The sequence below is a fragment of the Halictus rubicundus genome, chromosome 14 (genome assembly GCF_050948215.1).
Source record: "Halictus rubicundus isolate RS-2024b chromosome 14, iyHalRubi1_principal, whole genome shotgun sequence".
Taxonomy (NCBI): Eukaryota; Metazoa; Arthropoda; class Insecta; order Hymenoptera; family Halictidae; genus Halictus; species Halictus rubicundus.
Window position 1 is genome coordinate 9,925,372 of NC_135162.1, and position 13,150 is coordinate 9,938,521.

Genomic DNA, 13,150 nt, shown 5'->3' on the forward strand with positions numbered 1-13,150 from the left:
TAATTATTTTTATTATTATCGATATCTCAAAAATTCACTTAAAAATGACCTTGGATTACATCATTACAAGGTCATAGTCCTGTGCTATAATATAAACTGCATGAAAGGTATTACATTGATAAAGAATAATGATTATTTCACTGCGGATTTTACGCATTTATGGCAAAAATGGGTAAGTGTAATTTCAAACTATAAAAAGGACAAGAATTTGGGAGTACCAATACACTTATCATGCAACTTGATAAAATCAGTATAGAGAGTAATAAATTCCTATTTGGTTCCTACGTCTTGCAATTAATGCGAACGATTATAAAGAGGATATACAATCTAATATTACATTGTGTGAAAATCCATAAAAGCATAAATAGTATCACAGTGATGGTGGAATAAAACTGGGTAACTGATCATTGCCTCATAATCCTATCGGTATAGATCGTGTCAGTATTGATGTACTCGGTGGAACACTTTAGCCATCATGATTTTGATGGATGGTCCACGTGGTGGTAAACCGATTTGCTTTATTGCATTTGCCGTTTCATACTCCAATAATGGTATTTCATCATTCTGTATCAATATACTTCACTGATCGCTGGTTCATTACCAGATTGCAGAAATGGTTGCAGAAAAATTGTTCGGGATAAATCTGCAAATAATAATATCGAATATTTTATAACAGTACAGACTTTAATAATATTTTAAAAATATTTCCAATGCAGATTCTTCAGGAGTGCTAAGGGTTGAAATATATGCAGTAAACACCGTCCAATAAACAATTCATTTCTTGAAAATATTCCTCGGTGACAAACTAATTTCTAAAGAAGATGTTACGTAAAATAATGCGATGGAAGCTACCCTTATCTGTCCACCTTTCACCTGAAGTTTACCTGTCCTTCCCCACGAGACCATAACGGAAAGAAAATGGTGGGCGAGGCAGGACAGCAAACAGGCCGATTGCCATCCACTCGGGGCTCACTTCGATCCCAGATTTCAAATACCTCACATCGTCTCCTCGCGCTACAAGGAATGCAACTTCCTCTTTACTATCGAGTCTCTCAACTGCTTGTAAATTCAAGTTCGTCGAACCGGTAAATAAATATGAACAATTGAAGTTCGTGAAACGTTGAATTTCCGTCATAGTTCTCCGCAACGTCCCGAGGATCATGATGGCCAATGTCACAGCGACGATGGACAGCTTTTACAGAGAAGAGCAGCTGAAATGCGAACGACTGCGGTCGGAGTGTGAGTCCTTTACAATTATTAACTAGTTAGTTTCGGGATTAATTTATTTAACTCTGGTTCTTACACTTTTCTAAACTATAAATCTTTTGGTTTTTTATTATTTTTGCATAGAACTTCTACCAGCGTATTCTTGACATTTTTCCGATTAAAACGAGTCCAAACACGGTGCAACTTGGATCACATTTACTCATCTAATTCACAATATAGTAGAGCCTCTATTATCCGAACTGATTAGAGAAATCTAACTACAGTATCAGATTAAATCTTTACTGATTTATACAACAAGCCATGCTCTACATATACGAACAGCTTTGAAACATGTGCTCCAATAATGAAGAATTTACATATGACCGGTTCGGATAACAGAGGTCCTACTGAATTGTGGATTAAATAAGCAAATATGCTTCGAATTGCGTCGTGTTTGGACTCATTTCAATCAGAAAAATGTCACAAATACGCTGGTAGAAGTTTCACAAAAAAAAAAAGAAATAATGAAAAACCAAAAAATTTTGTCATTAAATCAGAATTTTACCGAAAGCAACCTAAAGCGTTACTGTAATGAAAAACGCTTAAGCAAGTACAATTGAATTATATTCACAAATGGTCAGAACCACATCCCTCGAAAACCAAAGTCAGTTCAAAGTTAAAAACCGATTTATTTCATTTGATTTTCGCGAGTAGATGATGAAACATCATTGAACAGCGCGGAATTTGGTCACTGTCCCCCATTTTTCGACGGCATTCTCTGCTGGCCATCCACAAGGGCCTCGACAACAGCGATCCTACCTTGCCCACCTGGGACAAAGTTCGAGCCCGATGCAGAACCGAGAACCATAATGGACATGAACGATATGTCGATCGCTACTAAAGTCTGTCTTCCAAACAGCGAGTGGTACAAAAATTCTGAAAGGATTTCGTGGGGCAATTACAGCCTCTGCAATTTTTCTGATGAGTCCACAACTCAGACTGTTATGGAAATCGGCGGCCTAAGGTTCGAGATGGCGTATTCGAGCGAATATGGCCACTCTGATACCTTCCTACTAGGCGTAAGAATTAAATATTATTAGACAGCGGATTATATACAATTACAAAAACGAGTGGGTGCAATTTGAAACGGTAAAACCACTGGTAGAATATAATAGGTTAAAAATAATAGTATTTTTCAATTCTACCAATGTTTCTACTCTTCCAAAATGGCAAAATAAAGATATTCTACCTGAATTGAAATTTATTTTCTTCTTGATATGTTTGTTGCAATTCAGCTGGAAAATTGTTGTTTTGCATAAAGATTCGCTGTCCAAATATTATCTTCGGAGTATCTTGAGAAGCGGACACGTGACTGACCTTGGTTTTTACGTCTGCAGAAATGGCTGCCGATCGTCAGGATCGTCTCGCAGATCGGGTACACTACTTCGTTCACCATGCTCGTCATTGCAATGATTATCTTCTCTCTGTTAAGGTACTTGCACGCCAAAACAGCTTTAATTTTGTGACTTTCAACGTTAACCTAAAAAAGATCTCTTTATGGGCCATTTTATAAAGTTTCACTGAGTAGTTCGGATAATCGAGGTTCCACTAAATCGTGTATTAGACAAGCAAGCGCAATCCAAATTGTATCGTGTTGGGTGTCATTTTCACCGGAAAAGTGTCGCAAAAGTGTTGGCGCAAGTTTCATTAAAAAATAATTAAAACTAACAAAATTATTTCAAAAAATTATTTATTTTTTTACTATTTGCGATTCCCTTGTACACATTTTGCCCCAAACTGACCTAAAACCCGAAACATCCGCACTCTAGAAAACTGAGGAATCCTAGAAACAGACTGCACATGCACCTGTTCGCCTCGTTCATAATGAGGGCGTTTATGGCACTGATCAGGGACTGGATTTTCGACGATGGGATCGGTTTAGCTGTGGACGTCATCTACGTCGACGGGAAGGACGCGTTCATCAAACAGCGAAACGTAGGCATCCTAATGATTCGACTGCGGATTTTTATGCAAAAGAAAAATGGTCCGCAAAAATCCGCAGTCTAGCAATGGCTCCAGCAACAAGATAAAGTTCGTAACTATGAATAAAACAACTTGGAATCGCACGATCAGTTCCAGATCTTGGTATGCAAGACAATTACAAGCATGTGGCAGTACTTTATCGTTGCCAATTACTCGTGGATACTGATGGAGGGACTGTACCTCCATAATCTGGTTGTTTTGGCGTTTTGCGCAGACAGCGCGGCGACTAATCTTTATATTTTTATGGGATGGGGTAAGATGAAGTGGGGAATAATATTCTACAAATTAGCATGCTAAATTAGCTTGTACTTGAAATGCTTGGAGCTGTTTGCTTCAAATTTGATTTGTTACTTTTTCGGGACGAAGGTTTGCCTGTGTTTGTGGTGGCTCCATGGATCATAATTCGAGCTACGATCGAGGACACACTTTGCTGGACCACTCACGAGAATCCATCTTTGTTCTTGGTCATCAGAATACCCATCATGATCTCGATCATAGTGAGTAGTTTTTCAATTGCGTCAAACCCAATCGAACATTAAACAGTATTACGAGATAGACGTAATGAACCTCTTGGCAGTTCAACTTCCTGCTGTTCATCAACATAGTTCGCGTGCTTTTCGTCAAGCTGAAGACCTCTGTGCACCTGCAGCGCAAGAAGATGCAGTACAGGTGAGCTCTCTGCACCTGTGTACTGATTATTCGTCAAACTGTGTACCATTTCTAATACTATTTCTTATTTTTCATAATATCGTCGGTAAAAACTACAATTATATATTATACTTGCACAGTAGGTGGGCCAAGTCCACGTTAGTTCTCGTCCCCCTTTTCGGAGCTCACTATGCGCTGTTTTTGGGCTTCTCTTATCATAAAGATCACCGTGTGGAGCTCATTTGGCTCTTCTGCGACCAGTTCTTCGCCTCTTTTCAGGTAGATCAATCTCCTCGCATTTTGTACAAAGTAAAAATGATCAGAACCATCAAGTTCAACATTTTATTTTTGCACGCGACTGTCCGTTTATTATTAAACCTCACGCGCCACAGATATATTAAGATTAGACTGCGAATTTTATGCATTTTCTATTTTTATTAGGAAATCTTTAGGAAATTGTTTTTGTTAATCATCTAATAATTGAATTTCGTTTCATTTCGTTTCCATGAATTTATGAATGCTCATCATTTCCAGGGTACCTTCGTAGCTCTACTATACTGCCTGCTAAACGCAGAAGTACGCTCGGAGATAAAATTAGCCTGGAGAGCCAGATGGTCCAAGAAAGCCATTTGTCACTCCCTGTGCAAAGCGTCGAGGAGAAGGAAACTAAAACGACAATGCCAGAAGTCCTCAGATTACGAGCAACCCACCATCAGCGGCTCCACTATGAGAAACGTTTTCGTATTGCAAGTGGGCAACCATCAGACACATTCTAGTCATACATTTTAGATGTGCAAACAGATCAATTATTCATTAAAGATTCTACTAAGATATAGTAAGATCCCTTATCAATTTTTCCAACCGAATACTTTTCTGTGTACTAATGTAGGCAAATATTTTATAATTCTCTATCGAGTGCGTGTCAACTAACACTATTTCTCTGTATTATTCCTGACATTTATATATGTATATATATGTATATTGTACATTTATATGTATATTTACAAATTAAAGCCGGCTCGTTATAAATAAATGCAGCATTTGGTTCCTCTAAATTATACAATAGATGGTGTCGCGCCAACGTTATCGATAGTTCGCGGGTTTGGGCGTATTAGCAAGAACTGAGTATTCTGTATACTTCATTTTTACTACGGGTGTTTGTGTCCATGCTAACGAGGAACAAATTAGGTTTTGGTTCGCTTGGTGCAGCACTATCGTTGCAACAAAAGTTGAAGGGATCGAAAATCCTGGAGTTATTGATTATTAAATGATATGATATCAGAGAGGAATAAAAATTTTAATAAATCGTGCGTAATTCTAATTTTTATGTGGCTTATACCAAGGATCGCAGATCTGCAAACAGCTCTCCCTTCCCCGCATGAGTAGCTTATGCCTGTAACACAAGACGTGTTTACGCGAAATGTTGTGTTGTGAGAAGCATGTGGTTTTGCAACGTGCTTGTGACACATAACCTAATTTAACCTGTACAACCGATCGTGTACAGATTTATTTTGTATTCGTCGCAAACAGGAGCCCTTTATCTCATCTTACAGATAATTCTTACCATTTCTATCTATAATTCTGGAAACGCTTAAGAAAAAGTGAGAATTTGTTTATTATCGTTAAATGACTGTATGACACAATGTCCACACTTTTTAATGTAGAGAATTCTGACTCTGACGGAGAACTGAAAATAAACGCTGACTATGCTAAGAACTATAATAATTGGCGGCAGAAGGAAGAGTTAAACAAATGTAAGTATACATTACGCTTTACGATTTTTATTAAATCGCAGCTCTTGATCGAGAATTTTAACGTTTCAGTGAAGACAAAGTATGGAGACATCAATGGAACTACGGTTTCGGATGGAGATTCTGATTCTGAGAGCTCATCGTCCTCTGAAGAGGAAGAAAATGTACAATCACTCACTATCACTCACTCGGTGTAATGAACGAGTACCTAACTGTACTTTGTTCTAATGGATTTCATTTTTACAGGAGGTATCGGAACAGTTTGACAAAGATTTCTACAAAACCCTAGCTTTGTTAAAGAAGAAGGATCCTAATATTTATAAGCAAGACGTAACTTTCTTCGATGACACGAATAAAGTGCAAGAGTCGTACTACGAAAAGAAGAAATCCTCCGATAAATCTAAGAAAGAGAAAGCAGTCTACTTGAGAGATTACGAGAGAGACATCATAGTAAAGCGAGAGGGAAAATTCAGTGACAGTGAAGACGAGGGTACGTTAAGGAAAAGCAAAGTGGAAGCTGAGAAAGTAACATATACGCAAGAACAAGAGCAAATAAAAGAAAGTTTCAAGAATGCATTGCATGACGAGGATGAAGACGATTTGTTAAAACCGAAATCCAAGTCTGAAAAAGAGAAGGAGAAGGTAAGTTATTAGTAAACTCTTCAATTTTCATGTGAAGAACATTACGTTGTTTATTCAGGAAGAAGCGGATTACAAAGAATGGCTGAAGGGACAAGAGTCTAATATAAATGAGGAGGAACAGGAAACACTGAAACCTTTGCGTGATTTTTGGACCAATCCTGATCTAGATGTGAACGAGAAGTTCTTAAGAGACTATGTATTGAATAATAAGTACTCAGACAATGATTATGTAGGCCCTGATTTAGATGGTACCCATTTAGTACACGACAGTGATGACAATTTATCGGAAGATGAGAAAAATATAGAGAGGCAGGAAGAGTTTGAACATAAATACAACTTCAGGTTCGAGGAACCAGATCAGGAGTTTATTAAGAGGTATCCACGTACCATGGAGAATTCAATGCGAAAGAAAGACACACGTAGAGCACAAAAGAGAGCGGAAGTAAAACAGAGAAAGGAAGAGGACAAGCTTCGAAAGAAGGAGGAGCTGAAACAGCTGAAAGCATTAAAGAGGAAAGAGATCGAAGAGAAGATTGAGAAACTGAAAGAAATTACGGGAAACGATGACATAAAGTTTAACGATGTTGACTTAGACGGTGATTTTGATCCGAATGAGTATGACAAGAAAATGTCTGAAATGTTTAATGATGACTACTACGGAGCTACCGAAGAAGATATAAAACCTGAATTTCCGGATATTGACGAGGAACTCGAAATTGAAAGTACGTGGGACAATTATGATCCGAGTGCGGAAAATAATGAGGCATATGACGAAGAGGGGCACAAAGAGGATCCACACTGCGAGGATGAAGGCTTCAATGTAATGTATTTACTATCGATTTACGATAGGTTCCTCTACCTTAAGGATTTTTTCAAACAATAATACGTAACTTATGAAAATCTAGATGGATGCTGACTATGACCCGTCCAAAAGTAATCAGACAGAGGAAGATGGAACGAAGAAAAGGAAACGCAGACGGAAATCCAAGTTTGCTGAACTGATAGCGCAGAAGAAACCGAAGTTTGACCCCCAGCATTACGAGTCCTACCAAGAGTACTTTGACAAGTATTACTCTTTGAACTATGAGGATATGATTGGGGATATACCGTGCAGATTTAAATATAGAAAAGTTGTGCCCAATGATTATGGTTTGAGTGTGGAAGAGGTTTGTGTAGATTTATTAAACATTTTTCTTAGGTTTACAATAATGTAATAATATAATATATGTGTTAATTAGGTTCTAATGGCGGATGACAAGGAGTTAAATAAATGGTGTTCCTTGAAAAAAGCGCTTCAGTACAAACCGGATCATGCGGAATTAAATGATGTCCGAATGTACCAGCAGAAGGCCAGTAACGAGGCACTTAAAAGGAAGATACTCACGAGTTTATACAAGTATGAACATTAAATGACACCATGAGTTCGAAAAATCAATATCAGGTGCACGTTTTATATGAATATTTTTCAGAAATCCGGAGGATGAAGAGGAAGAGGGTATAACGCAGAATGGCACAAACGATGCTACTGTCACTGAGGATGGGAAAGAGACAAAGAAGAAACGTCGCAGGAAAAAGAAGAAACAAGAAGCGCAGAATATTCTATCTTCTAACGAAACAAATGAAGGAACATCAAATAAAACCGATGAAATCAATAAAGACATTACAAATGTTTCCGAAATGGTCTCTAAAAAGTCTAAAAAGAAGAATAGGGAAAATCAAAAACGAGAAAGGGCTGAGGAACAGCTTGAACCATCTGAAGAACCATCGAAGAAGAAGAAGAAACAGCATAATGCAGATAAATCTATTTCTAAATCGGTCACCGAGAACGAATCGCGCGAAGAGAATGAATCCAACAAATCTTTGAAGAGTAAAAACACTGTTGCTGGACGAAGTAACGGTGAAGTTAGTTCCAAGAAGTTGAAGAAGTTGAAGCTGAAGGAGAAATTGAAGAACAAGAAATTCGACAAAAAGAAAGGAAAAGGCTCTAAGCCGAAAGAAACGAATGACATTGTTTCGTTGAATCCGGAAAGGCTAAAAACATACGGAATAAATCCGAAGAAGTTTAAGAATAAATTAAAATACGGGACTAAGCAACATTAGCCTCGGTATTGGCACTGTAAATACAAATTTGTATATATTATTGCCGAAAGAAATAGAGAATGTTTCTTGTATAGACAAATCTGGTATTATACAGCAATTTATTTTGTTTTATGTATGTTAATTATGGAAGGTACAGCCCTGTTTGATGTAAATAGAGGGGGAGAGGGGATACACATTTGGCAAGCAATTGGTTGCCCGCACCCTCGAGTGGGAGTGGCCATGTTGGGGTGAATCCATCTGACATGATAAACGATGTTTGCGGATTATTAGAATCGCAGCAGTCTGCTTGCGTTTATTCTTCCGAAATCTCCATCTTTAATCCCGGCCATATGCTTTGATCGAGGAAATCGGTGCGCAGCTATCTTGAAGTCCTTGATCAAAGTGTTTCTGATTTTTCTTTTCTCACGATTATTAAAACTACGAGAATGTTTTTATGAGCAATTTATTAATATCTCATTCTAATTATACAATTTGGATTTCCCCTGGCTGCATGAAGCTTGTTACATAAATCGATAACATGTGACAAAAGATAGTATAGTGGCAAAACTAGGTAGCTATGCGCATCCGAAGAACTTTTGAGATATTCATGGATTTTAGTTTTTCAATGTTCAAAGTGAAAAGATAGAACAATGTGTCCGAGGATGAACACAGAGCGCGTCCCCGCGAATTCTATTCCAGTGACTGGAATAATTTAATCGACAATAAAGCCGAGGTATCTCTTACGAACGTTAGTTAACGAGACGGGAGAGGATTAGGGGACGGAGGGGCACTTTCGCCCATCGAAACTGGCCTTCACATAGCCTGTGTGCCCCCTTGGGTACAATATATCAATTCTCCTTACCCTCAACGGTAGCAGGTGGCTCCTGACGGCCTGCATCGTTCGCACCCTTAATTCCCAATTAATGTTACACCCGTTGTAAACGTATGCCGACCGTGTCCTGGCCACTGCAACACTTCTTGCGAAACTATTCGTCCCATCGAAACTGAGTACATTTCAAGTAAACAGTATTGGGTGGGGGTGATTTTTCGCCAATTTTTTTCGGAAGAACTATTGAACCTTTTGCATAAAAATTTTGCACACCTATTTATGGATATTTGGAGTACGTTAAGTATTTTTTTTTTAAGTAAATGCAGTCAAAACTGCATGAGTTTCATATTTTTTTATAGAATCTGTTTTAGTGGGTGTTTTGGTTTTGAATGTCATTTTCACCGATTTTTAGGAATTTTTGTCGGGAGAACTGTTGGACCTTTTACAATAAAATCTTGCACAACTATTTATGGATATTTGGAGTACGTTAAGTATATTTTTTAAAGTAAATCCAGTCAAAACTGCATGAGCTGCATATTTTTTTATGGAATCTGTTTTGGTGGGTGTTCTGGTTTTGAATGTCATTTTCGCCAATTTTTAGGAAATTTTTTCGGGAGAACTGTTGGACCTTTTGCAATAAAATTTTGCACACCTATTTATGGATATTTGAAGTACATTTACCCTTATTAGCGACGCGCGGCAACATCATTTTCGCAAATTAAGGATCGATTAGGGACCGATCAAAGGAGGAATCACCTTCGCCGAATTACAAGCTATCGAGTTTCAGGATTACCGAATTTCACGGACTAACGCCTCCATCTGGAATTGCACGAGGTGCTTAGGGGATAGTGTAATTGAGGCATCATCCCTGTCCGCGTTCTAATTGGCGGAAAATTGTTAGGGCGATGGTTCGGGAAGCTTTAACCACCTGCCCGGAGATTCGAGCAAAAATGTCCAAGTATTTTATTTATATTCTCCATTCGAATTTGTTTGTTATCAAACAGAGATGCGTAGAACAGATGCGTTTGTTTCATACTAATTTCCTAAACTGCAAGTTGCAAGAATTTTATTTATATTTTTCGTCTGAATTAGTTGAGTGACGAGTATTTTGTTTAACATTCTATTTTCTAAATTAGCCTCTTACAAATTTCAACTCGTACATAGACCTCTACGATTTAATAATAACATTAATGTAGTCGTACTTATTTATTCAATATTCTTTTACAGATCATGTTTTATCCCCTTCTTTAACGCGTTGACTGCCATGTCAGCCATATTAATATATATTAATATAAATAAATTGCTTTACTCAATTTTTGTGATTGTCGAGTGAACGTGCTAAATTAAGGAATTGATGTTATTTTGTCTTTAATTTGAACAACGCAATGTAATTTTTTACATTGTTTAAATTGCTGCCACGGGCGCAGTTCCATTTACAACTGTCTCGGGCAGATCGATCTGGCTCACTTGGATTAAAATCACTAAATAAGTGCTGATTGTCCCCACCACCTGAAAGTAGAACGTTTTAATTGAATCTAATTAATTTTTTGTGTATCATTTAATAGACGTACTCCATGAATGAACGAATCATCCAAATAGAAAAATCCGCAGGCGGTGAACACCAGTGGATTTTGAATCATCTGCATACTGAAGTCTCGAATCTATAACGAAGAATCATTCAATAGGTATTTATTAGGTGTACAAACCAGTTATAGTATAGTGTTTTATTATAAAAAAATTATTGTAAAATTTCACCTCGGCTCGGAATTCTTTGCTCGTTGAAGGCTCGTAGAGCTGACAGATAAGTTCGCCCGTGTCCGAGGCCTAGAAATAAAAATTAACTATGAACAACAATAATAAATAAAATGTTTCTTTTCTTTTTTAAATTTTTTCTCGAAAATGGAGAAACTCCTCCTGACCTCGCTGCAGATCCTGTTGCACACGTGACTCAGGGTGAAGAGCTTCGACAGGTAGAACAGTATGTTGAGAAGCAATTGTGTGAAGTGACTATGAAATTCGTCGTCGAAATCGCTGGAGAAAATAGTTTTGTAGGCGGAGAACAGCAGCATAGTCAGAAAAACGAAGACCGTACACATTGTCAGTAGAAGCTGCACCCCGAAGAAGTCGTTTACGATCCTGGCAATTTTCACCAGTTGCAGGTGAATTTGCCTAGGTTGAAAAAGAAGCTCGATTTGAATTTGCCGCTGAAACTTGTCTACAAATTGCGACCGATCTGGCTCGGTTCCGATGGCAAAACCAGGGCAGACTCTGTCCTCGTGTAGAGGGCAGGACGGTCGCACTAAGAGCGAACCTAACCTTGCTCTAAGAGTAAACATCAGGAAAAATCCGAGTAAACCATGCTGTAGGAGGAAAAATGAAACTAAACTATTGAGAATACTTGAGATAACTTAAGATTACATAATTTAGAAGTTCAAATAAAATTCAAGGTTTAGGTTCTATCAGCAATGTTAGGAAAATATAATATATTTTCAACCAATTCTTCCCTAAACGAAGTTAGCATTAGCGATAGATTTTTAAAATATTGCCACTGGGTTTAAATTTGATTTGGAATAATAGAGAACCGAAATTCTCACTTTACCGCCCTCATAGTGTTCGCGTTCCCATTGACAACGCGAACGCCTTCCGTCCCGGGCGATTTCTCTTCAACATCGTAGATCATCTTCGAGATCCCTTTCTCTGATGTCGAGTCTGTCGTGGGCAGCATGGCTCTCAGCAGATTGTTCAGTTGATAGAACTTTGTCGTCACATAACTGTTTCATGTTCGTGAGGATACAAAATTGAAATGAAACATTTTGCTGGATCTTCGTGCAAAATAGAAACTCCTCAAAATTGTAGGAAACTGAAGTGAACTGGAAATGTATTTTCTGTTTTCGAATCTTAAAAAGCAGAGAATAATAGGACAACATTCTTCTAATGTCTTTTCATTTTTGTCATAAATGCATAATTCAATTAAAAATAATTTCAAATAATCGATTAAACGAATTTTATGCCAAAACCGATCGAATGCAAAGCAGTGAAGACATTGAAAGAATTGAGAAATACTATTATACCGTTCCCAATTTATTAAAGTCATTAACAGAATTTTCATTTTGCAGAAGAACCCGCAATTTGATTATTATGTATCTCGTACTTGACCCAGAAGAGGAAAGAGACGTCGGCGCTCAGTATTAGGAACATCGGCAAATTCATGGCGCAGACGAGGGTCAGTTTCAAATGCAACGGCATTGTTTCCTCCAACTGGCAATTGTAACTCATTATCACGAATACTGCACCGATCAGAGTGCAGGTTGCAATGAGCTTGAGCTGTTGCCTGTAGTGCTGGTCACGATGCATTAACATCCCCATGTTCTCCATTCTGTGGTCGCTGCAGTCCAACAACGTGATCGCCTCGTGCATTTTCTGACGAACAAAAATATAAACGAACAGCAGATTTCAGTTTATTAAACCTTTATGCAAAATAAAAGTTATGCCCATTAAACAAACACGAGCCAAATTTCAATTAGCATTTTTGGAAAATTCTGAAAATAGTTTAGAGGAAAATGAACCACGGGCTGCGAAAGTATACTCTTCAAGCATTAAAATGAGTCCAAATTTATTGCTGTACGATTGTTTTTCACGAAATTGACGACAGGTCAAAAATCAATTTCTTCAAATACTCATCAGGTACTCATCAGGTACTCGTTAAGTACTCTTCAGGTACTCATTTCCGTGCACGCATGAAATTCTCAGTGCAGCGATAAAAATTGCAAAATAAATAAGCCTGCCACTGTCTGAGCGAACGAAAGGTGTGCACTGACCTTGACATTGACTCTAACTGCGATCATCAGCAAGATCGTCAGCGTAACGTTCCACCAGAAGCCAACAAAGAGCCCTGAGGTGTGCAGGTTGAAATGAACGTGATAGGTTCGCAGGTCGGCGAAAGTGTACCATG

General features: G+C 38.0%; 3 protein-coding genes across 3 annotated transcripts; 2 read left to right on the forward strand and 1 right to left on the reverse strand.

The window, feature by feature from the left end:
- Positions 1-866: 866 nt before the first annotated feature.
- On the forward strand, positions 867-4,955 carry LOC143360846 (vasoactive intestinal polypeptide receptor 2). Its single transcript, XM_076799997.1, has 9 exons — positions 867-1,243; positions 1,943-2,285; positions 2,604-2,698; positions 3,036-3,201; positions 3,340-3,502; positions 3,616-3,746; positions 3,827-3,918; positions 4,038-4,176; positions 4,432-4,955. Exons 1-9 carry the CDS (start codon positions 1,161-1,163, stop codon positions 4,684-4,686), a joined length of 1,467 nt encoding a protein of 488 aa, XP_076656112.1. The 5' UTR covers positions 867-1,160; the 3' UTR covers positions 4,687-4,955.
- A 271-nt stretch (positions 4,956-5,226) lies between these two features.
- Positions 5,227-8,461, forward strand: LOC143360791 (protein KRI1 homolog). The gene is made up of 7 exons (XM_076799921.1): positions 5,227-5,651; positions 5,721-5,812; positions 5,895-6,290; positions 6,349-7,110; positions 7,196-7,456; positions 7,529-7,686; positions 7,760-8,461. The coding sequence occupies exons 1-7, from the start codon at positions 5,540-5,542 to the stop codon at positions 8,388-8,390; spliced, it is 2,412 nt and encodes an 803-aa protein (XP_076656036.1). The 5' UTR covers positions 5,227-5,539; the 3' UTR covers positions 8,391-8,461.
- A 2,210-nt stretch (positions 8,462-10,671) lies between these two features.
- LOC143360906 (putative gustatory receptor 28b) lies at positions 10,672-12,581 on the reverse strand. Its single transcript, XM_076800093.1, has 5 exons — positions 12,350-12,581; positions 11,793-11,969; positions 11,118-11,367; positions 10,954-11,022; positions 10,672-10,859 (listed from the first exon to the last, which is right to left on the reverse strand). The coding sequence occupies exons 1-5, from the start codon at positions 12,571-12,573 to the stop codon at positions 10,734-10,736; spliced, it is 846 nt and encodes a 281-aa protein (XP_076656208.1). The 5' UTR covers positions 12,574-12,581; the 3' UTR covers positions 10,672-10,733.
- Positions 12,582-13,150: the final 569 nt, after the last annotated feature.

Coding starts and splice junctions, on each gene's coding strand:
- LOC143360791 (XM_076799921.1), top strand. CDS start 5,540: ATGTCCACACTTTTTAATGTAGAGAATTCTGACTCTGACGGAGAACTG. Junction 7,111..7,195: donor GCGAGGATGAAGGCTTCAAT/GTAATGTATTTA, acceptor ATGAAAATCTAG/ATGGATGCTGACTATGACCC. Junction 7,687..7,759: donor ATACTCACGAGTTTATACAA/GTATGAACATTA, acceptor AATATTTTTCAG/AAATCCGGAGGATGAAGAGG.
- LOC143360846 (XM_076799997.1), top strand. CDS start 1,161: ATGATGGCCAATGTCACAGCGACGATGGACAGCTTTTACAGAGAAGAG. Junction 3,747..3,826: donor CCATCATGATCTCGATCATA/GTGAGTAGTTTT, acceptor ACCTCTTGGCAG/TTCAACTTCCTGCTGTTCAT. Junction 4,177..4,431: donor AGTTCTTCGCCTCTTTTCAG/GTAGATCAATCT, acceptor CATCATTTCCAG/GGTACCTTCGTAGCTCTACT.
- LOC143360906 (XM_076800093.1), bottom strand. CDS start 12,573: ATGGAGAACATGGGGATGTTAATGCATCGTGACCAGCACTACAGGCAA. Junction 11,023..11,117: donor GCAACAGGATCTGCAGCGAG/GTCAGGAGGAGT, acceptor TTTTATTTCTAG/GCCTCGGACACGGGCGAACT. Junction 10,860..10,953: donor GCAAAGAATTCCGAGCCGAG/GTGAAATTTTAC, acceptor TCTTCGTTATAG/ATTCGAGACTTCAGTATGCA.